General features: G+C 41.2%; 4 protein-coding genes and 1 long non-coding RNA gene across 8 annotated transcripts; 4 read left to right on the top strand and 1 right to left on the bottom strand.

The window, feature by feature from the left end:
* Positions 1-2374: 2374 nt before the first annotated feature.
* Positions 2375-13260, top strand: LOC147253411 (uncharacterized). The gene is made up of 10 exons (XM_086218787.1): positions 2375-2775; positions 2872-3169; positions 3263-3473; positions 11134-11272; positions 11319-11475; positions 11583-11592; positions 11710-11779; positions 11987-12226; positions 12323-12620; positions 12714-13260. Exons 1-10 carry the CDS (start codon positions 2552-2554, stop codon positions 12930-12932), a joined length of 1866 nt encoding a protein of 621 aa, XP_086074913.1. The 5' UTR covers positions 2375-2551; the 3' UTR covers positions 12933-13260.
* Positions 4357-6395, top strand: LOC147253412 (uncharacterized). Its single transcript, XR_015118548.1, has 3 exons — positions 4357-4482; positions 4567-4637; positions 4898-6395. It is a non-coding gene; the product is annotated as an uncharacterized LOC147253412 (long non-coding RNA).
* LOC147253413 (serum amyloid P-component-like) lies at positions 6203-7968 on the bottom strand. Of its 2 annotated transcripts, XM_086218582.1 has the most exons (5): positions 7907-7968; positions 7720-7789; positions 7273-7375; positions 6879-7176; positions 6203-6785 (listed from the first exon to the last, which is right to left on the bottom strand). In XM_086218582.1, the coding sequence occupies exons 2-5, from the start codon at positions 7787-7789 to the stop codon at positions 6567-6569; spliced, it is 690 nt and encodes a 229-aa protein (XP_086074708.1). In that variant the 5' UTR covers positions 7907-7968; the 3' UTR covers positions 6203-6566. The 2 variants fall into 2 exon arrangements, with proteins under 2 accessions (XP_086074708.1, XP_086074709.1); XM_086218583.1 differs by lacking the exons at positions 7720-7789; positions 7907-7968 and adding an exon at positions 7585-7654.
* Positions 13261-16515: 3255 nt separating the features above from the next.
* Positions 16516-18775, top strand: LOC147253414 (C-reactive protein-like). Its single transcript, XM_086217227.1, has 5 exons — positions 16516-16648; positions 16768-16837; positions 17193-17295; positions 17389-17686; positions 17776-18775. Exons 1-5 carry the CDS (start codon positions 16622-16624, stop codon positions 17992-17994), a joined length of 717 nt encoding a protein of 238 aa, XP_086073353.1. The 5' UTR covers positions 16516-16621; the 3' UTR covers positions 17995-18775.
* Positions 18776-21053: 2278 nt separating this feature from the next.
* On the top strand, positions 21054-23947 carry LOC147253415 (C-reactive protein-like). 3 transcript variants are annotated; one of them, XM_086217229.1, is made up of 5 exons: positions 21073-21172; positions 21317-21386; positions 22483-22585; positions 22684-22981; positions 23111-23947. In XM_086217229.1, exons 2-5 carry the CDS (start codon positions 21317-21319, stop codon positions 23327-23329), a joined length of 690 nt encoding a protein of 229 aa, XP_086073355.1. In that variant the 5' UTR covers positions 21073-21172; the 3' UTR covers positions 23330-23947. The 3 variants fall into 3 exon arrangements, with proteins under 3 accessions (XP_086073356.1, XP_086073355.1, XP_086073354.1); XM_086217228.1 differs by having other exon boundaries at positions 21126-21227; XM_086217230.1 differs by lacking the exon at positions 22483-22585 and having other exon boundaries at positions 21054-21227.
* Positions 23948-25883: the final 1936 nt, after the last annotated feature.

Consider the following 25883-nt stretch of genomic DNA (forward strand, 5'->3'; position numbering starts at 1 on the left):
TACTATCAGGTTTTGAACACAAAATGTACTCCTAGCACCTGGCTGAACCATGAACAGCTGACAGCGATGCGCTGTTCTCACTGGTTATAAAGGCAAAGCTGAGCAGAGACAAATGTTGCAGAAAAGGCAACAGCTAACGAGAACTATTGAGCTATGATCATCCATCACATTTCCTCTTTCTATCAGCTTTATTTATTTGTTTGCAGGAAATCTGGAGAAATGGGGGATTGATGAGCATTTTTGAACTGGGACATCAGTACATTTCTAATGATACCAAACATTCATGTTTAAGGTAAAATAAGAAAAAAGGTCAACTTGTCCCTCTCCTCCATGATTTCTCTGAGTGAGAGTTCAAAATGAGCGGTGTCTTATTCTGAAGGTGTTCTCTGAACAAATCATTACAGGTGGGTCATGGGAGATATTTTCTGGTAAAGACATCTGCAGAATTCATTTGGAATTCTTTTCAACAATCTGCAGTTCATCCGTGTACCATAAGAGGGAGCTTCTGGGTATCGTCATGTGGACTGGAATGCTGTAAACGCTAACTACCATCCCCCCTATTACACTGATCACTTCCTTGTCCAGAATGAGGCCATTGCATGTTTTGGTTGGTGGTGTATTTGTTGATGTTTTTGTGTGTGTGTATGTGTGTGGGGTGGGGGGGGGGGGGGGTGGGGGGGTGGAGGGGCGGTTTAAGCCTTCCCTTCACCTCTTAAAATCGCATCGCTGACAGCTGTTCATGGTTCAGCCAGGTGCTAGGAGTACATTTTGTGTTCAAAACCTGATAGTAGGTCATCTAAAAATAATGCAGCAAGAATTACAGTAGTTCACGAAAAAGAAACGGAAATATTATGTCAGAAGGAAATAGACAAAATAAAGTTTTGCCCTTGACAGAAAGTCAAGAATGTTTCAGTACATGTGATTCACTGACTGTTCCTTATGGCACCAGCAAACGCAGAGTTCACAGCCTGCCAAAACTTGCACACTGACAGACATGGAGTTTTTCTGTGTGAGGCTGAAAATACAGGTTTTCATGCAGTGGAAGCCCTCAGCCAGGGGGAAGCCCCAAACGCTTGGAAAAAGTTTCAACTTGACCAAAACATTTATGGTCATCTAACAAAGAGCTTTTGTGTTTGAAATTGTGACAAAAAACGTCAGGTTTATATCTTTTAAACCTTAAAACCTCCAGATGGATGAAAACCCTGAATGGTCAACCTTTCCCTCAGTGAGCAGACAAGGAGTAGCTTTTGTGTTTCATTTGAACTTTTTCTGCTCACTGTCAAATGCAGTACCACACTGGAAACGTAGTGGAGAGCAACATGCAGAGCAGAGATTGTGTTTCTCAGGTTAATCTGATTGTCAAACTTGACATAGACTGAATGACCTGAGAGGCAACTTGAATGAAGAAAGCTTGAATTTGTTGACAACAGAAGTTGCCAAAGTTATGTGTTGAAATGAACAACTTTGGTCCACTGTGTTTTGCCACTATTTTGCTCATCAGTTTTGTGTTCATTTCCATGCGAATTGGAGCTGATAGAAATCCATATCAACTCATTTGACTTTGGAATGCAATTGGAGAGCAAGGTGTGTTTCATCCACCACAAACTGCTGCCTAACTGCTGGTCATCACCCGGTTTCCTAAAAATTGTGAGGCACATTGTTTTGTTGGTTGGTGCTTTTGCGTCCCACTCCAAGGTTCTAGGTTCAAATCCACCAGGCAGCAATGGCCTCCATGTGCCAAGTTTACCAGATTTCCCTGTCAGCCTGTTTTCTCTCTACTGCCCTCTACATCCCAAAAAGGTGCTGAGCAGGTTTACTGGAAGCACAATTGCCGGTAGGTGTGAATGTCTTTTATCATGATGCACTGGCGACTTGTCTAGGTTGCTGCTGTCTCTTCCAATCATGAAACAGGATGTGGTTGATGATGGCTGCATGGTTTCTCGGCAGAGGAAAGGAGGAAACTCAATATTTTTTAGTTATTCTCCTGCCACTTCCTTGGGATTGATGGACATTCATGTCACAGAGGAAGAAGTTCCAGTATAAAACATAATCCAGCTCAAGCCTGGCTGCAGACTACACCAAGCCTTGCTGAGGACAACAAGGGTTAGAAAATAACATCGGATCGGTCTTGCGTGCTGTGACAGGTGGACACTGTAAACTGGTGGTTGAAATGATTAGGAATGTAATGGCACCACAGCAGCATCTGATAGATTGTTTGATGTGATTCATGAGAAGCTTTTCTGTGGCATCTTTTTTAGATGATGATGCATCAAATGGAGTTCTTTCTTCTTCTGGCAATGTTGACAGCAGGTGCTGCAGGTGTTCAAGGTAAAGAAGAACATCGTCATGCATTTGTCCAAATTCAGCACGACATTTAAACTGTCATACGCTTTGGAAGGATAGAAAACTGTGTGTCCAGTGCGCATCATTGTAATTTGTTTGACCTTGTGATGGGCACACATGGTAAGAAACACAGGGAAATACAGGTGGAGCGTCACAGTTGAGGTTCCTCTCCGCTTGACCAACCTGAGTCAGAGTCTTTGGGTCATCCATGAATGTTCTCCAGCCGGTTCAATGTTGGGCGACTGTCTCTCAGTTTCCTCTCCAGGTGAATTTTCAACCCAGGTTATTATGCACATCAATACATTGTTCTGTTGTTTTCCTCTTTTCAGATTTGTCAGAGCAAATGTTCACCTTTCCACAAAGAAGTAACACAGCTCATGTGAGGCTGACTGCATCCAGACAGGATTTCAGCAAAGTAACTGTGTGTCTGAGGTAGAGTTTGATGTTGATTGTGAATAGAGTTTTGGCTCTGACTGTCTGTGACTGGAACATGTTTGATGCATTATGATCTCTTTTTAATACCTGCAGATCCTTCACAGACCTCCAAAGGGACCACCCACTTTTCTCTCTGGCCACACCCCTTCGGGATAATGACTTCCTGATTTTTTGGAAGGAATCATCTCAGGCATTTCAGCCCCATGTCAAGAACAACAGGGCTCAATACAGACAACTGGACTATGAGCCAAACGTGTGGCACTCAATCTGTTCTACCTGGGACTCCACATCTGGACTAATCCAGCTGTGGTTTGATGGAAAACCTTTGACCAGAAAATTTGTTTCCTCTGGATCAAACATCACTGGGAACCCTATCATCGTACTGGGACAGGTACGCAAGGTTGTGTTTTCATGACGAAAGTCATTGATTGTCAAAACATGGCTCTATTATTAACTGTATCTCCAACTTCTGAAATCTCTGCAGGACCAGGATTCTCATGGCGGGGGGTTTCAAGCTGACCAGTCGTTTGTTGGAAGTATTTCTGATGTCCACATGTGGGACTACGTCCTTTCACCCTGTGAGATCCAGAACTACGTGAATGATCTCAACCTCACTCCAGGGAACGTTGTCAACTGGAGAGCACTGGACTTCCAGATTGTAGACAGAGTACTGCTAGAAAACAAACAACAAACCTGTCCCTAAAGTTTTCCAGTTTTTTTTATCTCATACAGTGCAGTTATTTATTTTATCAATGGTTTTTGTGCAGTGTTAGTACAACTTCTAAATACTAGGATGGGGTTGATACTGTAGATCATGTTGTTTTGAACCTGTGACAATTCCTGGGATACCGTAGGCAGGAAATGATGAATGAAAACTACATGTGTCCAACTTTTTGTTGCAATGGACAAAAAGGAGATATCCTCTCAAGTTTTTTGCTTTTGTCATCATAGAATTATTATTCTCTTTCTTATTTTTTATATTAATAAAAAGCTCCGTTTTGCAACAGCCTCTAATGTTCATATATTTTATAAATGAAGTGTATATTGGAGCCTCAATAAAATCTTACTTTGACGTTCATGTCGTGTCTCACCTTTTTTTAAGTTAAGAAAGTTTGAATTTGTTGACAACAGAAGTTGCCAAAGTTATGTGTTGAAACGAACAACTTTGGTCCACTGTGTTTTGCCACTATTTTGCTCATCAGTTTTGTGTTCATTTCCATGCGAATTGGAGCTGATAGAAATCCATATCAACTCATTTGACTTTGGAATGCAATTGGAGAGCAAGGTGTGTTTCATCCACCACAAACTGCTGCCTAACTGCTGGTCATCACCAGGGGTCCGTTTCACAAAGCAAGTTCATCAAAGCCTGAGTTTAATCCTGATCTCCGAGTTGATCTAAAATAGAAAACTCCGAATTTGCGTTTTCAGAACAGCGGATTTGAATCAGTTTGATTAACTCGGAGTAGGTAAAGCGCGATCACGACAACTCTAAAAAGCCAGCATAAATGGAGCCCCGATTCACCGAGTCACCATGGCGACGGAGAAGCGGAGAGCTTCGTTTTTCACGTCAGTCGACTTGGAAATCTTGATGCGATCATGTGAAGAGTTCCAACACGCGCTTACAAAGACGTGCAACACCGCTGCAGCTGCAAGAGAGAGAGAGAGAGAGATGGCGTGGAAGAACATTGCTGCTCGGGTCAATGCGTAAGTTTAAATGTAGTCCTTTGCAATCATGATTATTACGGAAGAAGCTGCTTACATGGTAGCGCATTCTTTTATATCGTTTAGATGCAATACCGCGGGGGAGAAACACACTTGAAAGCAAATTAAAATGATGCATAAAGACATGATTCAAACAGGTAAGTCCATCTCATGGGGTACCCCATGTTCTGCATTGTAAATGAAATATATGTAAATTATGTTGTTTTATCCCCAACATAATTCTGGTTTCATACACAAATGCCTGTATCAATATCATGTTCTGTTAAATAATTAAGGAGGTTGTGTATATAGATGATGGACTGTGATGTGAAGCTGTACCGATACTGTCTGGAAATGCAAGAACGTCTATGCGTGGTCTGATCTCCATCTCCTGACCAATATTTAATTCTCTGCGCAGAAATGCTGCACTTTCATCCACGGGATCGTCAAGAAAAGGACACGCCATGTTAGTTGAAAAACTCGCCTGCTGATGAATGAATGCGGAAATCAAATGGAGTTTGTGGCTCTGGAAGTGGGCGGAGACAGCGAGAAACTCGAAGTTCATTGAAAAAAAAACCTGGTTTCGACCAGGTTAGTTTCATAGCGTCTGTTACAGCGGTAACTGACCGAGAGCTTAAGTTACCGCTGTCTGTGAAACAGGCCAGAGTGAACCCTCTTTCTCAGGTTTGAGTTCCCTCCCTTTGTGAAACGGAAAACTCCGTGGTTTCCTTATTTCAGGGTTAATCGACCCCGAGTTTTCACTAAACGTGCTTTGTGAAACGGACCCCTGGTTTCCTAAAATTTGTGTGGTACATGGTTTTTGTTGGTTGGTGCTTTTGCCTCCCAATCCAAGATTCTAGGTTCAAATCCACCAGGCAGCAATGGCCTCCATGTGCCAAGTTTACCAGATTTCCATGTCAGCCTGTGTTCTCTCTACTGCCCTCTACATCCCAAAAAGGTGCTGAGCAGGTTTACTGGAAGCACAATTGCTGGTAGGTGTGAATGTCTGTCTGTTTTTATGATGGACTGGCGACTTGTCTAGGTTGCTAAAAACAGAAGTGTAAAATATATCAACAACAAAAAAAGTGTTGAAATAGTGTACAAAATCTGGCCTGTAGGTAAATGAATACTAAACATAATTTGACACACAGTGAATGGACAGCATTTCATGACAAATGCTTCTAACTATCGATGCAGGTGTACCTGTCCTAATATGATAAGAGGGTTTCTGATGTGACGTGTGATCCAGAAGAAATGAATTCCTGCTTTAACAACTTGACTGTTGTTCACGTAGTTTAACCTCCAAAACAAGCTGACTGAGTCGAATCCCTGATGTTGTTGTTTGCTCACCTGTTTGATCAAAAGTTCCTACTTGTATATTCAGCATAAAGATGGCTGCTGTATCTTTATCACATTTTACCTGTGAAACTTTCAGTAACACTGAAACATAAAAGTCAACACCAGTTGTGTCTTCAGTTCTTCAGTGGTCCACAGTTGTGGATGGTACCTGGTGTGTTTTGGTCTCACCTCTGTCCAGCTGAACTCAGGTTCTGCAGCCTCTAGACCGGCTCTACATGACAAGAACCTGATCACCTGTGAGGAAATGGCCTTTATAAGATGAAAGCAGATAATATCAGGACTGCTATGGAGAATATCTGGAATGACGAATCAGAACCTTTTCAATCCAGTAGGAAATAAAAGCTGAGACACGACAAGAACGTCAAAGTAAGATTTTATTTCGGCTCCAATGTACACCTCATTTGTCAAATACATGAACATGAGAGGCTGTGAGAACACTGAGCATTTCATGAATATAAAAAATCAAAAAGGGAATAATAATTCTATGGTGACAAAATAAATGGAAGCAAAGAAACTCAGGAGGAAGTCTCATTGTTGTCCAGAGCTACAAAAAGTTGTACAGGCGTTAACAGTTTTCATTCATTGTTACCCGCCTATGGTATCCCAGCAGTTGTCATCAGCTGTCTAGGCCATCCTGGTATTTAGAACTTGTACAAACACTGCACATGAATAAATGATAAAAAAATAAATATTTGTCTGCACTGTATGAGATAAAAAACTGGAAAACTTTAGTGACAGGTTTGTTGTTTGTTTTCTAGCAGTACTCTGTCTACAATCTGGAAGTCCAGTGCTCTCCAGTTGACAACGTTCCCTGGAGTGAGGTTGAGATCATTCACGTAGTTCTGGATCTCACAGGGTGAAAGGACGTAGTCCCACATGTGGACATCAGAAATACTTCCAACAAACGACTGGCGAATGTTGAACCCCCCGCCATGAGAATCCTGCTCCTGCAGAGATTTCAGAAGTTGGAGATACAGTTAATAATAGAGCCATGTTTTGACAATCAATGACTTTCGTCATGAAAACACAACCTAGCGTACCTGTCCCAGTACGATGATAGGGTTCCCAGTGATGTTTGATCCAGAGGAAACAAATTTTCTGGTCAAAGGTTTTCCATCAAACCACAGCTGGATTAGTCCAGATGTGGAGTCCCAGGTAGAACAGATTGAGTGCCACACGTTTGGCTCATAGTCCAGTTGTCTGTATTGAGCCCTGTTGTTCTTGACATGGGGCTGAAATGCCTGAGATGATTCCCTCCAAAAAATCAGGAAGTCATTATCCCGAAGGGGTGTGGCCAGAGAGAAAAGTGGGTGGTCGCTTTGGAGGTCTGTGAAGGATCTGCAGGTATTAAAAAGAGATCATAATGCATCAAACATGTTCCAGTCACAGACAGTCAGAGCCAAAACTCTATTCACAATCAACATCAAACTCTACCTCAGACACACAGTTACTTTGCTGAAATCCTGTCTGGATGCAGTCAGCCTCACATGAGCTGTGTTACTTCTTTGTGGAAAGGTGAACATTTGCTCTGACAAATCTGAAAAGAGGAAAACAACAGAACAATGTATTGATGTGCATAATAACCTGGGTTGAAAATTCACCTGGAGAGGAAACTGAGAGACAGTCGCCCAAAATTGAACCGGCTGGAGAACATTCATGGATGACCCAAAGACTCTGACTCAGGTTGGTCAAGCGGAGAGGAACCTCAACTGTGACGCTCCACCTGTATTTCCCTGTGTTTCTTACCATGTGTGCCCATCACAAGGTCAAACAAATTACAATGATGCGCACTGGACACACAGTTTTCTATCCTTCCAAAGCGTATGACAGTTTAAATGTCGTGCTGAATTTGGACAAATGCATGACGATGTTCTTCTTTACCTTGAACACCTGCAGCACCTGCTGTCAACATTGCCAGAAGAAGAAAGAACTCCATTTGATGCATCATCATCTAAAAAAGATGCCACAGAAAAGCTTCTCATGAATCACATCAAACAATCTATCAGATGCTGCTGTGGTGCCATTACATTCCTAATCATTTCAACCACCAGTTTACAGTGCAGCCTACCTGCCTCCACCTGTCACAGCACGCAAGACCGATCCGATGTTATTTTCTAACCCTTGTTGTCCTCAGCAAGGCTTGAGTTAGTCTGCAGCCAGGCTTGAGCTGGATTATGTTTTATACTGGAACTTCTTCCTCTGTGACATGAATGTCCATCAATCCCAAGGAAGTGGCAGGAGAATAACTAAAAAATATTGAGTTTCCTCCTTTCCTCTGCCGAGACACCATGCAGCCATCATCAACCACATCCTGTTTCATGATTGGAAGAGACAGCAGCAACCTAGACAAGTCGCCAGTGCATCATGATAAAAGACATTCACACCTACCGGCAATTGTGCTTCCAGTAAACCTGCTCAGCACCTTTTTGGGATGTAGAGGGCAGTAGAGAGAAAACAGGCTGACAGGGAAATCTGGTAAACTTGGCACATGGAGGCCATTGCTGCCTGGTGGATTTGAACCTAGAACCTTGGAGTGGGACGCAAAAGCACCAACCAACAAAACAATGTGCCTCACAATTTTTAGGAAACCGGGTGATGACCAGCAGTTAGGCAGCAGTTTGTGGTGGATGAAACACACCTTGCTCTCCAATTGCATTCCAAAGTCAAATGAGTTGATATGGATTTCTATCAGCTCCAATTCGCATGGAAATGAACACAAAACTGATGAGCAAAATAGTGGCAAAACACAGTGGACCAAAGTTGTTCATTTCAACACATAACTTTGGCAACTTCTGTTGTCAACAAATTCAAGCTTTCTTCATTCAAGTTGCCTCTCAGGTCATTCAGTCTATGTCGAGTTTGACAATCAGATTAACCTGAGAAACACAATCTCTGCTCTGCATGTTGCTCTCCACTACGTTTCCAGTGTGGTACTGCATTTGACAGTGAGCAGAAAAAGTTCAAATGAAACACAAAAGCTACTCCTTGTCTGCTCACTGAGGGAAAGGTTGACCATTCAGGGTTTTCATCCATCTGGAGGTTTTAAGGTTTAAAAGATATAAACCTGACGTTTTTTGTCACAATTTCAAACACAAAAGCTCTTTGTTAGGAGACCATAAATGTTTTGGTCAAGTTGAAACTTTTTCCAAGCGTTTGGGGCTTCCTCCTGGCTGAGGGCTTCCACTGCATGAAAACCTGTATTTTCAGCCTCACACAGAAAAACTCCATGTCTGTCAGTGTGCAAGTTTTGGCAGGCTGTGAACTCTGCGTTTGCTGGTGCCATAAGGAACAGTCAGTGAATCACATGTACTGAAACATTCTTGACTTTCTGTCAAGGGCAAAACTTTATTTTGTCTATTTCCTTCTGACATAATATTTCCGTTTCTTTTTCGTGAACTACTGTAATTCTTGCTGCATTATTTTTAGATGACCTACTATCAGGTTTTGAACACAAAATGTACTCCTAGCACCTGGCTGAACCATGAACAGCTGACAGCGATGCGCTGTTCTCACTGGTTATAAAGGCAAAGCTGAGCAGAGACAAATGTTGCAGAAAAGGCAACAGATAACGAGAACTATTGAGCTATGATCATCCATCACATTTCCTCTTTCTATCAGCTTTATTTATTTGTTTGCAGGAAATCTGGAGAAATGGGGGATTGATGAGCATTTTTGAACTGGGACATCAGTACATTTCTAATGATACCAAACATTCATGTTTAAGGTAAAATAAGAAAAAAGGTCAACTTGTCCCTCTCCTCCATGATTTCTCTGAGTGAGAGTTCAAAATGAGCGGTGTCTTATTCTGAAGGTGTTCTCTGAACAAATCATTACAGGTGGGTCATGGGAGATATTTTCTGGTAAAGACATCTGCAGAATTCATTTGGAATTCTTTTCAACAATCTGCAGTTCATCCGTGTACCATAAGAGGGAGCTTCTGGGTATCGTCATGTGGCCTGGAATGCTGTAAACGCTAACTACCATCCCCCCTATTACACTGATCACTTCCTTGTCCTCTCGACTACTTTGTGTTCTGTAGACTAGTGTCATGTCATGATTAACATGAACATGAACACTCCTCACATCTACTGTGCACCATTTAAACATGGCAATATCCCACCAAGGTTTGCAAAGTCTTACAAAGTTGTCACTTTATTGTGAAAGAACAAAATTATACTTCAGAAACTTCCAGAATGAGGCCATTGCATGTTTTGGTTGGTGGTGTATTTGTTGATGTTTTTGTGTGTGTGTATGTGTGTGGGGTGGGGGGGGGGGGGGGGTGGAGGGGCGGTTTAAGCCTTCCCTTCACCTCTTAAAATCGCATCGCTGACAGCTGTTCATGGTTCAGCCAGGTGCTAGGAGTACATTTTGTGTTCAAAACCTGATAGTAGGTCATCTAAAAATAATGCAGCAAGAATTACAGTAGTTCACGAAAAAGAAACGGAAATATTATGTCAGAAGGAAATAGACAAAATAAAGTTTTGCCCTTGACAGAAAGTCAAGAATGTTTCAGTACATGTGATTCACTGACTGTTCCTTATGGCACCAGCAAACGCAGAGTTCACAGCCTGCCAAAACTTGCACACTGACAGACATGGAGTTTTTCTGTGTGAGGCTGAAAATACAGGTTTTCATGCAGTGGAAGCCCTCAGCCAGGAGGAAGCCCCAAACGCTTGGAAAAAGTTTCAACTTGACCAAAACATTTATGGTCTCCTAACAAAGAGCTTTTGTGTTTGAAATTGTGACAAAAAACGTCAGGTTTATATCTTTTAAACCTTAAAACCTCCAGATGGATGAAAACCCTGAATGGTCAACCTTTCCCTCAGTGAGCAGACAAGGAGTAGCTTTTGTGTTTCATTTGAACTTTTTCTGCTCACTGTCAAATGCAGTACCACACTGGAAACGTAGTGGAGAGCAACATGCAGAGCAGAGATTGTGTTTCTCAGGTTAATCTGATTGTCAAACTCGACATAGACTGAATGACCTGAGAGGCAACTTGAATGAAGAAAGCTTGAATTTGTTGACAACAGAAGTTGCCAAAGTTATGTGTTGAAATGAACAACTTTGGTCCACTGTGTTTTGCCACTATTTTGCTCATCAGTTTTGTGTTCATTTCCATGCGAATTGGAGCTGATAGAAATCCATATCAACTCATTTGACTTTGGAATGCAATTGGAGAGCAAGGTGTGTTTCATCCACCACAAACTGCTGCCTAACTGCTGGTCATCACCCGGTTTCCTAAAAATTGTGAGGCACATTGTTTTGTTGGTTGGTGCTTTTGCGTCCCACTCCAAGGTTCTAGGTTCAAATCCACCAGGCAGCAATGGCCTCCATGTGCCAAGTTTACCAGATTTCCCTGTCAGCCTGTTTTTTCTCTACTGCCCTCTACATCCCAAAAAGGTGCTGAGCAGGTTTACTGGAAGCACAATTGCCGGTAGGTGTGAATGTCTTTTATCATGATGCACTGGCGACTTGTCTAGGTTGCTGCTGTCTCTTCCAATCATGAAACAGGATGTGGTTGATGATGGCTGCATGGTGTCTCGGCAGAGGAAAGGAGGAAACTCAATATTTTTTAGTTATTCTCCTGCCACTTCCTTGGGATTGATGGACATTCATGTCACAGAGGAAGAAGTTCCAGTATAAAACATAATCCAGCTCAAGCCTGGCTGCAGACTACACCAAGCCTTGCTGAGGACAACAAGGGTTAGAAAATAACATCGGATCGGTCTTGCGTGCTGTGACAGGTGGAGGCAGGTAGGCTGCACTGTAAACTGGTGGTTGAAATGATTAGGAATGTAATGGCACCACAGCAGCATCTGATAGATTGTTTGATGTGATTCATGAGAAGCTTTTCTGTGGCATCTTTTTTAGATGATGATGCATCAAATGGAGTTCTTTCTTCTTCTGGCAGTGTTGACAGCAGGTGCTGCAGGTGTTCAAGGTAAAGAAGAACATCGTCATGCATTTGTCCAAATTCAGCACGACATTTAAACTGTCATACGCTTTGGAAGGATAGAAAACTGTGTGTCCAGTGCGCATCATTGTAATTTGTTTGACCTTGTGATGGGCACACATGGTAAGAAACACAGGGAAATACAGGTGGAGCGTCACAGTTGAGGTTCCTCTCCGCTTGACCAACCTGAGTCAGAGTCTTTGGGTCATCCATGAATGTTCTCCAGCCGGTTCAATGTTGGGCGACTGTCTCTCAGTTTCCTCTCCAGGTGAATTTTCAACCCAGGTTATTATGCACATCAATACATTGTTCTGTTGTTTTCCTCTTTTCAGATTTGTCAGAGCAAATGTTCACCTTTCCACAAAGAAGTAACACAGCTCATGTGAGGCTGACTGCATCCAGACAGGATTTCAGCAAAGTAACTGTGTGTCTGAGGTAGAGTTTGATGTTGATTGTGAATAGAGTTTTGGCTCTGACTGTCTGTGACTGGAACATGTTTGATGCATTATGATCTCTTTTTAATACCTGCAGATCCTTCACAGACCTCCAAAGCGACCACCCACTTTTCTCTCTGGCCACACCCCTTCGGGATAATGACTTCCTGATTTTTTGGAGGGAATCATCTCAGGCATTTCAGCCCCATGTCAAGAACAACAGGGCTGAATACAGACAACTGGACTATGAGCCAAACGTGTGGCACTCAATCTGTTCTACCTGGGACTCCACATCTGGACTAATCCAGCTGTGGTTTGATGGAAAACCTTTGACCAGAAAATTTGTTTCCTGTGGATCAAACATCACTGGGAACCCTATCATCGTACTGGGACAGGTACGCTAGGTTGTGTTTTCATGACGAAAGTCATTGATTGTCAAAACATGGCTCTATTATTAACTGTATCTCCAACTTCTGAAATCTCTGCAGGAGCAGGATTCTCATGGCGGGGGGTTCAACATTCGCCAGTCGTTTGTTGGAAGTATTTCTGATGTCCACATGTGGGACTACGTCCTTTCACCCTGTGAGATCCAGAACTACGTGAATGATCTCAACCTCACTCCAGGGAACGTTGTCAACTGGAGAGCACTGGACTTCCAGATTGTAGACAGAGTACTGCTAGAAAACAAACAACAAACCTGTCACTAAAGTTTTCCAGTTTTTTATCTCATACAGTGCAGACAAATATTTATTTTTTTTATCATTTATTCGTGTGCAGTGTTTGTACAAGTTCTAAATACCAGGATGGCATAGACAGCTGATGACAACTGCTGGGATACCATAGGCGGGTAACAATGAATGAAAACTGTTAACGCCTGTACAACTTTTTGTAGCTCTGGACAACAATGAGACTTCCTCCTGAGTTTCTTTGCTTCCATTTATTTTGTCACCATAGAATTATTATTCCCTTTTTGATTTTTTATATTCATGAAATGCTCAGTGTTCTCACAGCCTCTCATGTTCATGTATTTGACAAATGAGGTGTACATTGGAGCCGAAATAAAATCTTACTTTGACGTTCTTGTCGTGTCTCAGCTTTTATTTCCGACTGGATTGAAAAGGTTCTGATTCGTCATTCCAGATATTCTCCATAGCAGTCCTGATATTATCTGCTTTCATCTTATAAAGGCCATTTCCTCACAGGTGATCAGGTTCTTGTCATGTAGAGCCGGTCTAGAGGCTGCAGAACCTGAGTTCAGCTGGACAGAGGTGAGACCAAAACACACCAGGTACCATCCACAACTGTGGACCACTGAAGAACTGAAGACACAACCGGTGTCGACTTTTATGTTTCAGTGTTACTGAAAGTTTCACAGGTAAAATGTGATAAAGATACAGCAGCCATCTTTATGCTGAATCTACAAGTAGGAACGTTTAAGCTACATTAACAACAGTCAAGTTGTTAAAGCAGGAATTCTGCACAACTATAATTAGAGGGTTATGAAAGGGGGAAGAAATGGGGCTTCTGATAATTAAGACCTTTAGGATAAAGAATAATGGTAATGAAATTCATATCTAGGGGGAGGACCTCTGGTACTTCCCCCATGGTAGGGGTAGTGATGATGCTGACAATACTGAAAAAACATCCAATACAGGTAACAAAGTAACAGATTTAGAAGTATTACCTCATAAATGTCCTTAGAAGACAAATCACATGTCCCTGCTTGACTGGGATTGAAGTTATTTTCCACCAGCAAACATATTTAAGTTTCAGCTGCTGAACAGGTTCTTTTATCTGTGAACTCATGTGAAAACTAGATTTTCTGGAATAGGAGTGGTTTGTCTTCAAAGAAGTTTAACATATATTCTGCTCACTTGCACAATGATTCTGTCATGACAAACCGGTCTCCTATGAATTGTCTGGTGCTGGGACCTGCGTGCAGAATTAATGCTTGTGATCCAACAATGTCAGTCCTCTCTGCTGCTGTCAACAAGAATGTAAAGGAAATCAAAATCATTGAGACACTGGCATCACAGGCATGGGGAGACTGGTTTGTCAGATCAGAATACAGGCGTATTTGTCAACTTGATCAAAACCATTCTGCCAAATTTATGTCTGAGAGACTAAAACATGAATGACCTGAATACAACCAAAATGAATGCTCAATGGACTCAATGTTATATAGTGCTTTTCCACCTTAGCGTCACTCAAAGAGCTTTACAGTGTCATCTCACTCACCCATTCGCACTCACACACACACTGATGGTGGATGCTGTAATGCAAGGCACCAATCTACTCAGCAGCAACTACCGGTTCAGTATCTTGCTCAAGGACACGCCGACATGGGGGGTGGAGGATCGAACCAGCAACCCCTCGGGTGCTAGACGGCCACTCTACCCCTGAGCCATGCCACCCATTAACCAGGCAAATACTTTGAATGGGAGACATGCAGGTTTGATATTCAGACTCATTAATTCATACTCGAAAAGGAGTGGGAAGAAGAAAAGTTATTGATTCCCACCCTGTTTCTCATCAATAATTTACCACAGAGTTTTAAAATACTTTCTCCTGTCTTTTAACATGAAACCAGAACAATGAACAATAAGGCCTGTACCAGATTGTAATGAAATTTTTCCACAGTAATTGCATTGTATAACTAAAAGGTGTGTGAAAATAATACATTCATGGCGGTATCACCACAGGTGACAGTTTATTGTGACTGTACTGTTACTAATAATTCATACTAACAATGGTAAGAAACCTACAATACCACAAATAGTAAAGAACAACACATACCAGCAATGGTAAGAATAACGATACCAGAAAGGTAATGGACAATACATCCCAATTTATTGAGGAAAAAACAAGTGTGGTGTTTGATATCCACACTGTTCCGAAGTTTCACACCACACACAGACACACAGAAACTTCTACAAGTGGTTCAAACTTTTGGCAATAAAAAAAAAAATCTCCATATCCTCTCAGATTATGAGTTCTCTCCCAAATTGTGACAAAAACACTGTTTATTACTTGGTAGTAATTCGTTGAATGCTTTGAATAAGATCACTGATGTATAATATAATACAAGATTATGGATTTTCAATAGTTTTGACTGAATAAACAGATTATGAGTGTGTCCTAGGAATCCCACCTTGTGAATGCTCAGCACTGCTCGTTATACGGATTAATCGTGCGTTGGAAACTGTTTTCCCACACTTCAACACAATATGGGAAGTACGGAGTGGATTCTCATCAAGGATAATTTTCAATGTGGACACCTTCAATCCTTAGCTGTAGTTCTGAATGGGTTTTGGAATTTCCCAACATCGCTGCCTCAGTCTTATTTAACTTGAATGATAATTTTGTATTATTATCCATCCACTTCCTCATTGTCTCACATCAAATCTGATTAATCTTGATTGTGGGTATTTATATACACAATAAGCAATCTTCACTAAGTGGGCTATGATACAAACCTGTTTTTCACCTGTCAGGAATTACTCCCGCAACACTGGGAGGACCTGAACCAAAGAATCTTTGTCTTGCACGATAATGGTTGGGCGGGATGACTCAATGGTAGCTGACTCCTGTTGTCACGCCACGAACTAAAACAGGGGAGTGTTTGAAACGTTACTTTTTTGTAACATACATATTAGTTTGAGTTTATCCACGCTGGCTTTTCTGTCTGTCACTCTCACTCTCTCTCTGTAGTTATTTCTCTCTTAAAATCAGAGGTGGCTCTGTCTGTTTCAGCAGCAAAGGCGTGATCATAGACACACAAATTACATGAAGTACTGTGTGTGTGTGTGTGTGTGTGTGTGTGTGTGTGTGTGTGTGTGTGTGTGTGTGTTTTTTTTTTTTAATGCGATAGCTACACAGCTTACTCTACCCTTGTCTGGGACGAGGGGTGGTCTTAACTGATCTGCGTTTATCCTGCTGCTTAAGTGTCTGTTCTTACAGTATGAAACGGCGCTTGCTCCAAGAAGAGATCTAAAACAAAAACACAAGGGCTGAAATATTGCGACTAAGGAAGGAAGAGCTCACGGGAGAGGTTTGTTCTTGAAGACGCTCTGCCAAAAAAAAAAAAAAACAACTTTTAAAAGCCAGCCAGAAAGCCTTTGTAGTGCAAAAAGCATCATGTTTTCCTAAAACTGTTCCCAACACATCACCAGCGACAGAAAAATTAATATAACTCAGTAAATCTCACAGGATTCCAAACCCAGTCTTTGGGAAGTAGAATATTTCATATTCATGGCACACCTCTTTCATTTTATGTAAACGCCATGTGACGATTTACTGATGGGATTGAGGAAGAGGTTTGTGTATAAAACACAGTCCGGTAAGGAAGGGAACACCACAAGCACAGCGGACAAAGACCAACGAAGATCCAACCTGAATGGCGGGTTTCATCAGGTGCAGACAGGTACCGCCACTCTGACTCACTTGCTCCTGTTCTACTGTGCTTTACGGAGTCATTCGCAGAATGGCAGCACAGCACTATTTGATACGTCTGAGCTTTTTCCCTCTTCCTCTTCTTTTTAGATGATGATGTGTCAGATGACGCTTTTCCTCCCCCTGGTGATGCTGACAGCAGGTGTCGCAGGTATTACAGGTAAAACAAGAGCCTTTTCAACTTGATGGAATTTATAGGATATAGCAATTGAAATATACTACATTGTGATATGTCACATATGCATGCATGTTGGTGTGAGTATGAACGAGTGTGCACGCTTGTGTATGCGCACATTGCCTGCTTATGAGTAAGATTCTTTGTTAAATTGCTCGACGTGAGAAAATTACGTTGCCAGAAAAATAATTGGAAATTCAAAGTAGAATGAGATTTGAGTTTCCTCTGCTTATCTTTATCTTAAAGGCCGCTTCAAGTATTTATAGCAGCAAATTGAAAGTTTGAGGATACCGAATACTGATTTCATGTTAAAAAAATCATTTTGTCTTTTTTTCCCCAGACCTTTCAGGGAAAATGTTCACCTTCCCACAGAACACTGATGTAGCTCATGTGAGGCTGTTCACATCCAAACAGGATTTTGGTGAAGTTACTGTCTGTCTGAGGTAGAGTTGGATGCACAAACTGAATAAAAGGGTGTGCTGTATCTGTGAGAGGAAAACCTATCATGTCAGGACATTTATTTTAAATACCTGCAGATCCTTCACCGAACGAGGTAGAAACCACGGCCTCTTCTCTCTGGCCACTCCCTCTGCTGCAAATGACTTCTTGATTATCTGGAGCGAAACAAAACAAGAATTTAAGCCCAATGTCCGGGATGTGAGAGCAGACTTTGGTCGAGAGGACTACGAATCGAACGTGTGGCACTCGATCTGTTTAACCTGGGACTCCACGTCTGGACTGACACAGCTGTGGCTTGATGGAAAACCTTCACCTAGAAAGTATACCTCCTCTGGATCAAACATCACTGGGAACCCTATAATCCTATTGGGACAGGTACGCTAGGTTGTTCCTGACGAAAGTCATTGATTGTCAAAACATGGCTCTATTATTTACTGTATCTCCAACTTCTGAAATCTCTACAGGACCAGGATTCCTATGGTGGGGGGTTTAGCACTGACCAGTCGTTTGTTGGAATGATGTCTGATGTCCACATGTGGGACTACGTCCTTTCACCCTGTGAGATCCAGAACTACGTGAATGATCTCAACGTCACTCCAGGGAACGTTCTCAACTGGAGAGCACTGGACTTCCAGATTGTAGACAGAGTACTGCTAGAAAACAAACAACAAACCTGTTACTAAATGGTTCCAGAACCCCTCTGTGAATACATGAATTATTAACTAAAGTATGGGTCAGGTGCTTTGAGGTTTTCATTTTCATAATCATAAATCAGTCAGAATTTTTAATAACCTTTTCAATAAAAAAGGAAATATTCAAACAGCATTCAAAACAAATTCCAAATTAAGAAGAACTACAATTCTAAAGCCAAGATTTAACGTCCTCTTCAAATGTTCCACAATTTATTTTCAGCTTCTGATAATTACATTTATTGGTGACATTTAGAAACAAAGAGGCAGTATGGCTCAGAGGTAAAGTGTCTTTCTAGCAACTGAAGGGTTGCTGGTTCAATCCCCACTTCCCCCACTGACCATGTCAAAGTATCCTTGAGCAAGATACGGAGCTCCTAATTACTCCTGATGGCCCTCCGACAGGCTGGCAACCCATCCAGGAAGAATCCTGCCTCTCACCCGATGTCAGCTGGGCAAGGCTCCAGCCCCCCCTTAACAGATAAGTAGAATAGAAAGTGGATGGATGGATTTAGAGACGACTGGATCTTTCAGTCTTTTAAGGAGCGGCTTTAGCTACGATGAAGGGACACATATTGTTATGTCAGCTGTGAGGCAAGCAAGATAAAGTGGTTTACTTATCCTCTTCTAAAAACTATCCATTGAGATGAAGTTCTATCACACAGGTAGGTGTCTGTGGGTCCACCAGCGTTTGAAGTGTCACAGACTTTTATCTTCAGCCGCATTTGTATTTTCTGCCTCACTTCCAATGAATATGAAGGAAATAAACAATTTTTCATTACGTGTAATTAATGCCTCATGATACTGCATTCGTCCTCTTTTGTTCACTTTGCTACTCTTAGTCACCACCCCTAAAGTAAGTAGACTATACTACAATATGTGGAGGCTGAAATATTATTTATTTGAATGAAGAGCACAGGAGCGATTTGCTCTAACAATGAGTTCTAATGTTCATTAATTTTCCAACAGCATGGCTGTTACATTTAAGGTGTCACGTCACTGACGTGTATTGCAGACTAATAAACATTTCACAGAACAGGAATAGTTGACACCTGACTTTGGAAGAGGATGAGGGTGTGTTCGCTGATGCACATCACACCTTTGCACAGGCTGGAAGGTGAAATAAAAACACAATATCCAGAATTGAATCTTCCATTGTGTTTTACGACACAACAACTTGTGATCACAGGAAAAAAGAAAAAAAAGTCCTGAAAGTAGCATCCAACTTGCCAAACTGAATATTTTTTACATAACAGACAACCAGGGAAGATCCTGCAACACGCCAGATACATGCTGTCATAAGAGCTCAGCAAAGCAAACCTACAGAACAAACACGTGGTTTAATGCACAGCCCTTTGCATATTATATGCAAATTATGTATTTATGAATACTTTAGTTCAAGCTGCACTGTTTTCCATATACTGCAAATTACTGTGTTTGTATCAGTTCATGTATAGAGGCTCCAAATGAGTACTGGTTCTGAGTCCTCGGGGAGAAATGCAGGATACACCTCTTTTTATTGAATTCAATCGCCTACTATATGAGTTTACCATATGAATATTTTGGTGCAAAATGCATACAATGCAAAACTCAGCTATTTTGTTTCCCCCTTTTCAATAACTTCCATGTTGAGGTTCCAAAATATTCAAAATCAGTACCATTTTTTGTCCTAGACTGGAAATATTTACTTTTGCCTATATTACATACAAATACGTTAACTGCAGATTATCGTTCATATATTACACATTTCTGCTTATTTATTTATTTATTTATTTATTTATTTATTTATTTATTTCATTAGGGCTGCACGGTGGTGCAGTGGTTAGCACTGTGGCCTCACAGGGAGAAGGTTCCGGGTTCGAGTCCCGGCTGGGGCACGGGATCTTTCTGTGTGAGTCTGCATGTTCTCCCTGTTCCTGTGTGGGTTCTCTCTGGTACTCCAGCTTCCTCCAACAGTCCAAAGACATCAAGAGGGGACGAGGCTGATTGATACTCTAAATTGACTGTAGGTGTGACTGTGAGTGTGAATGGTTGTCTGTCTCTATGTGTTGGCCCTGTGATGGACTGGTGACCTGTCCAGGGTGAACCCCACCTCTCGCCCGTTGACGCTGGGATAGACTCCAGCCCCCCTGCGACCCTTAATGTGTAGGAATAAGCGGAAGATGACGATGGATGGATGGATTTATTTCATTAATAGCTTCCACCTAAGTGCCATGGGACACCAAATGGGTTCCAGTCCTTTGTCCTAGACTAGAAATATACTATAGGACACATCTCTTTTTATGGCATTTTATATCGTAAAGTATTTCTATGAAGCTCAATTCCTTTGTTTATCATACATTGCAAATTATATGTTTGTTTTTTTTAATTACCTTCCTATCAGTTCACATAGGGACTCCAAATGAGTTATTAGACTGGGAAAGTAGGACACACCCCTCCCTATGCATTTTATTGCCTGCTATGAACATTTTACTGCAAAATTGTTTTTTTTCTCCTTCTTTAGTACCTTCCATGTTGAGTGAATTCAGGACTCCCTATACGCACCCGTTATAAGTCCTTGACTGAAAATATCATTGAAGAAACCTTAAAAAATATCCCCAAAAAAATCATCAATACAGCATAGCGTGAGACTTAAAATACTTCTTAACCCAGTAATTGACATGTGGAACACATCTTTTATGCAGTTATAATATATTATATATTTATATTAATCTTTTTTGCAAGTAAATTGACTTGCCCTGCAGGTCTGGGAGGACAAAAATGTAACATCTAAAGCAACTGTGTCTAGATTTGATACTGACCATTAGCAAAAAGCGGAAGATAGTTGGACATGTCAGCTACTGGTATTTTTAATGTGGCATTAGAAAATCACCACACAGTTGATCCTGATTCACTGTGGAATTAATCACTGCTAAATAATTCAATCAATAGACAGGAGTATTTGATATGTCATTAGTTATTAACCGTGGCTAATAATTCTCATATCATCTTTCAGTTCAATTGTATCTTGAGAACTCTACCCTAAAATAGGAATGAGGAAGTTCGGTAGAAATTTCAGACACGTTGAATACCTGCATGACATGTAAACAATAAGGGGAATGAGGAAGATGCTCTGATATAAAATAAGTCCTGTTGTCACACACACACCACAACTTTACACGTTTGGTTGAAGGTAAGATCGACAAAAAATTTCAACGGCCATTGCGTATTGTGTCACATGCAGACAGGTACTGTGAATTGGTGTCTATTGTTTACGAGCAGTTCAATTAGAAAAAGTCGCCACGGCAGCTCCACTTTTTCTTTGGTGTATTTTTAGATGCACGTCAACCAGATGGCATACTTCCTTGTCCTGGTGATGCTGACGGCAGGCGCTGCAGGTCTTCAAGGTAATATCACACTTGCCACTGACATACATTTATAGAGATTATCACTTTCTGCGTGCAACTCATAAGTGGTTTGTAAGCATGCGTACATGTGCGTTTATCCATGTGGTGTCCGTAATAAATGAAAATATAGATGCAGGAGGTGCCACGTACCGAAGGTCTAAAGGATTATCTTGGTATTTTTCAACCTGGGCATACATTGAATTAAGTTCAGAATGATTGTCAAGGGTTCTCTCCGGGTACTCCGGCTTCCTCCCACAGTCCAAAAACATGCAATTGGGGACGAGGCTGATTGATACTCTAAATTGACCGTAGGTATGAATGTGAGTGTGAATGGTTGTTCGTCTCTCTATGTTGGCCCTGCGATGGACTGGTGACCTGTCCAGGGTGAACCCCGCCTCTCGCCCGTTGACGCTGGGATAGGCTCCAGCCCCCCCGCGACCCTTAATGTGTAGGAATAAGCGGAAGATGACGATGGATGGATGGATGATTGTCAAGGACCAAAATTATTGTAATTACTTCATTTAGCTAGGCCAATGAAATATTCATTACCATAAAAGCAGCCCAACCCTCCTTATTTATTAGCACTTTTGCTCCAAGTTGAATATTTTCTCTTCGTCTATCTCTTGTCCTACAAGACATCTCCAAAAACTCACCAATTTTATGTTGATTTTCTTTATGTTAATCTATTTTGTTATTTTTCCTTCTGCATATATATATAAAATTAAAACATTAAGGTGTCAAAAAGAAAGCATTGCAGCAATACTTTCTGATTTGCAACTTTGATCTCTTACAGTTTGACTTCAAAAAAAGAAGGCATTTCACTGTTATTCTTGATATTTCAACTATTTGTCCAGGAATAAAGTAACTGTAGGAGTTCCTCTCAAATCCATTGGGCAATAGTACCCTGTGGTTGAAAATAAGACCAATTTAAGACCAATTTACGGTATAGTGTATGTGTGTGTGTGTGTGTGAGTGTGAGTGAGTGTGTGTGTGTGTGTGTGTGTGTGTGTGTGTGTGTGTGTGTGTGTGTGTGTGTGTGTGCGTGTTATGGAGTGGCATATTGTGGCCAGCTAAAAAAATAATTTTCTCTTTTCAGATTTGTCAGGGCAAATGTTCATCTTTCCACAAGAAAATAACGTAGCTCATGTGAGGCTGACAGCATCCAGACAGAATTTCAGTACCGTAACTGTCTGTTTCAGGTAGAGTTGGATGTGTAATAAAAAGAACCGACTGTACATGTACAAGAACTCACTGATGGGAAAATCTATCGTGTGAAATCTATCTTCAATGCCTGCAGATCCTACACAGACCTCAAAAGAGACCACTCCCTTTTCTCCCTGGCCACGTCTTCTTTTAACAACGCCTACCTGATTTTCTGGGATGAGTCAACTCAGGAGCTTCAGCCCCATGTCAGGAACAAAAGGGCTGAATTTAGACGAGAGGACTATGAGCTGAACACGTGGCACTCGATCTGTTCTACTTGGGACTCCACATCTGGCCTGACACAGCTGTGGTTTGATGGAAAACCTTCAATCAGAAAATATATCTCCTCTGGTTCAAACATCGTCGGAAACTCTATAATTGTATTAGGACAGGTACATTTCCATTGACATTTGACTGTTTTGCATTGAATGCTAATAATTCATTGTGTGTCAGAGAATATTTAGGAACATTTAGGTACTGTACATTAGTCACTGTAGTTCAAACTTCTGAAATCTCTGCAGGACCAGGATTCCCTTGGTGGGGGATTTCAAGCTGGCCAGTCGTTTGTTGGAATGATGTCTGATGTCCACATGTGGGACTACATCCTTTCACCCTGTGAGATCCAGAACTACGTGAATGATCTCAACCTCACTCCAGGGAACCTTGTCAACTGGAGAGCACTGGACTTCCAGATTGTAGACAGAGTACTGCTAGAAAACAAACAACAAACCTGTCACTAAATCGTGTCTTACAAAGTTACAAACCTTTTTACAAGTCATCTATCAAAGTATGTGCCAGATGTATGTAAATATCTTGCTGGGTTATCACAGGTGGGAAACATTGGCTGAAGAGGACAGCATTCAGATTTATACTGGAAGGGAATCAGGAGAGGTCAGGTCACAGGATTATTATCTGTAGGGGGGCAGGATCTTAGATAAATGACAAACCATTTGCAGACAGGACCCTCATCCAGAGGTCTTCTCTGGTTGTTCTCAGTCTCACAGCTCACCACCATTAAACTGGGCCACATTAAGACCAGCTGAAGTCACACAGTAAACTGCCTCAGTTTCCATTCACTGCTCCCGCTCCTGGATAGATGTGTTACTGCAGCTGGGTTTACACATAAGATGCGAATGGGCATTTGGAGCCTGCCCTGCATTCATGATGTCATCGCGGGGATCTTATTACAGGCACAGAACTAGTACAATGATGGCAAGATCCAAGCACCATCATGGTTTTTCTGGAAATTTTTGGTGGCTACACCTGTACAGCAGAAAGAATGTATATTTCTATACTGGAAACAGGAATGTCAATTTTTTGTAACCGTGGGGGGACAAAAATAAATAAATGTCTTTTTCCTTGTCTTAATCTGAAAAGTCTAATTCTTGGTTTTGGAATAGTCTCTCTAAATACTTTACAACAAGACTGACTATATATTTTACATGAAATTTAAGCGTCAGGTTTTTTTTTTTGGTCTTAGTTTATATTAAATCATTTATATATTCATAGTATATCAGCTAAAGTAGTAGAGAACATGCTGTACAAGCCATTGTGATGAGAAACATAGAAGGCAGTCAGAGATGAGTCCATATCCATTTTCACCTTGTTGATCGGGTCAGATCAAGTCAGGGTTAACAAAGAAACACACAGACAAACACTGACACAGACCTACTTTCTGCTTGTCGCTGCATCAGCTGACACCCTAGCCTGTCCATCATCATCATCATCATCATCATCATCATCATCATCATCTGTCCGGTGTACTGAAGTTTAAAATACATAAGGTGCTGTCAATAGCGTTTGAAAAGGGGATCTAGTACAGAGTCTTGGTGCACTCCATTATAAAAACCTAGCTTAGTTGACCCCTTGGCTAGTGAACCATTTCACAGATGCACCACTTCAACGTACCTGGTTTTTAAGAGCGGCTAAGAAAATTATCCATTAAATTGTGTTGAATACGTTGCTTAGGTTCCACACTTAAGGCCTGGATTCATGGCCAGCGTCAAATGACATTCATCAGTCACAAATGATTATGAGGACAGCTGTTTCAGCAGTCCGATTCATTTTTTCCGAAACCTGATTGGAATTTTTTTTTCCAGTGTTATGCTTATGTAGCATGAACTGTGACTATCTTTTTCAAAACTTTCCAAGCTAAAAATAGAAGTTTTGAAATGGGTTGAAAACTGGTTTGGCAAGAAGTGCACTTTATGAACACTGACAAATGGTCTGACTGAATAGACCATTTAAAAAAAAAAAAAGCGTTCAACCTTTTAAATGCATCCATGCATTCACTCACACATGCGTCAAAATCTGCTTGAATATAAATACTGAAAATTGTTGTCATGACCAAAGTGATACATGCAATTAAGTTCGATGAAGTAATTAGGAAACACGTCATGTGATGGCTTGATTTGGCCAGTCAGCAGAAAGCCATTTAAAATTTGTAGAAGAGTCGGTGAGACTGCATTAAAAAAACAACTACAAGCCGAACATTTAATCAGCATCATTCTATCAGGCAGAGATGGTGAGATGGGGAGGTTGGTTTGAGTTTGAATGAGCAGAATAAAACTGGACAGGACCTGACCTTTAGGGTGCCTAGAAGCTGACCCGGGGGTCAGGATCAGTGACGCAGTGCTGAACATTCTTGGGTGATTACAGTATTTTCAATTAGTGCAGAGGGTTTTTTTTTTTTCGTGTTGTTTTTTTGTTTGTTTTTTTGTTTGCCTGAGCTGGTTGTCTATGGAGGTTAATTTATGTTTTTTTTTGGCAATCAAAACAGGTTTGAGAGTAAAATTATTTACCTACATTACCTACATTGAATTCTTTTTTTTAAATATTAAAGTTCTGTTTGCAAAAAGATTAACCTTTGTTACTGGTTCAGTCAATTTTTTTGTTTGCCAGAGATTTGCTGAGAGGATCCTGTGTGTGTGTGTGTGTGTGTGTGTGTGTGTGTGTGTGTGTGCGTGCGTGTGCGTGTGTGTGTGTGTGTGTGTGTGTGTTAATTATGCAATCAAACAGAACAGGTTTGATTGCAAAACCTTCCACACAACAATAAGAAAAACAGTCCTGAGATGTTCTAATGGGCAAAAAAAATTATGAAATTAGTATTATTTTGTCTGCCTGTTGGTCCTTCAAAACACCAGTGCCAATAAAATCCTTTCACACATCAACGGGGTCTTGCTGCTTGTACGAACCACTTAGTTTGGAAACATTTCATTATGTATATTTTGGGGACATTTTGAATTGGAAAAAATATTCAAGTGAGAGAGTTAAGATAGCAGCTACATGCAGACA

This window comes from Aulostomus chinensis, chromosome 11 (genome assembly GCF_037954235.1).
Source record: "Aulostomus chinensis isolate RoL2024-O1b breed Wild chromosome 11, RoL_Achi_v1.0, whole genome shotgun sequence".
Lineage (NCBI taxonomy): Eukaryota > Metazoa > Chordata > Actinopteri > Syngnathiformes > Aulostomidae > Aulostomus > Aulostomus chinensis.

What these genes read in the sequence shown, in the direction of transcription:
- LOC147253411 (XM_086218787.1), top strand. Translation starts at nt 2,552, where the DNA reads ATGAATGTTCTCCAGCCGGTTCAATGTTGGGCGACTGTCTCTCAGTTT. An exon ending in AAAGTAACTGTGTGTCTGAG is followed by an intron (nt 2,776 to 2,871) that starts GTAGAGTTTGAT and finishes TAATACCTGCAG; the next exon opens with ATCCTTCACAGACCTCCAAA. An exon ending in CTATCATCGTACTGGGACAG is followed by an intron (nt 3,170 to 3,262) that starts GTACGCAAGGTT and finishes AAATCTCTGCAG; the next exon opens with GACCAGGATTCTCATGGCGG.
- LOC147253413 (XM_086218582.1), bottom strand. Translation starts at nt 7,789, where the DNA reads ATGATGATGCATCAAATGGAGTTCTTTCTTCTTCTGGCAATGTTGACA. An exon ending in AAAGTAACTGTGTGTCTGAG is followed by an intron (nt 7,177 to 7,272) that starts GTAGAGTTTGAT and finishes TAATACCTGCAG; the next exon opens with ATCCTTCACAGACCTCCAAA. An exon ending in CTATCATCGTACTGGGACAG is followed by an intron (nt 6,786 to 6,878) that starts GTACGCTAGGTT and finishes AAATCTCTGCAG; the next exon opens with GAGCAGGATTCTCATGGCGG.
- LOC147253415 (XM_086217229.1), top strand. Translation starts at nt 21,317, where the DNA reads ATGCACGTCAACCAGATGGCATACTTCCTTGTCCTGGTGATGCTGACG. An exon ending in AGGCGCTGCAGGTCTTCAAG is followed by an intron (nt 21,387 to 22,482) that starts GTAATATCACAC and finishes TTCTCTTTTCAG; the next exon opens with ATTTGTCAGGGCAAATGTTC. An exon ending in ACCGTAACTGTCTGTTTCAG is followed by an intron (nt 22,586 to 22,683) that starts GTAGAGTTGGAT and finishes CAATGCCTGCAG; the next exon opens with ATCCTACACAGACCTCAAAA.
- LOC147253414 (XM_086217227.1), top strand. Translation starts at nt 16,622, where the DNA reads ATGGCGGGTTTCATCAGGTGCAGACAG. An exon ending in GTTTCATCAGGTGCAGACAG is followed by an intron (nt 16,649 to 16,767) that starts GTACCGCCACTC and finishes TCTTCTTTTTAG; the next exon opens with ATGATGATGTGTCAGATGAC. An exon ending in GAAGTTACTGTCTGTCTGAG is followed by an intron (nt 17,296 to 17,388) that starts GTAGAGTTGGAT and finishes AAATACCTGCAG; the next exon opens with ATCCTTCACCGAACGAGGTA.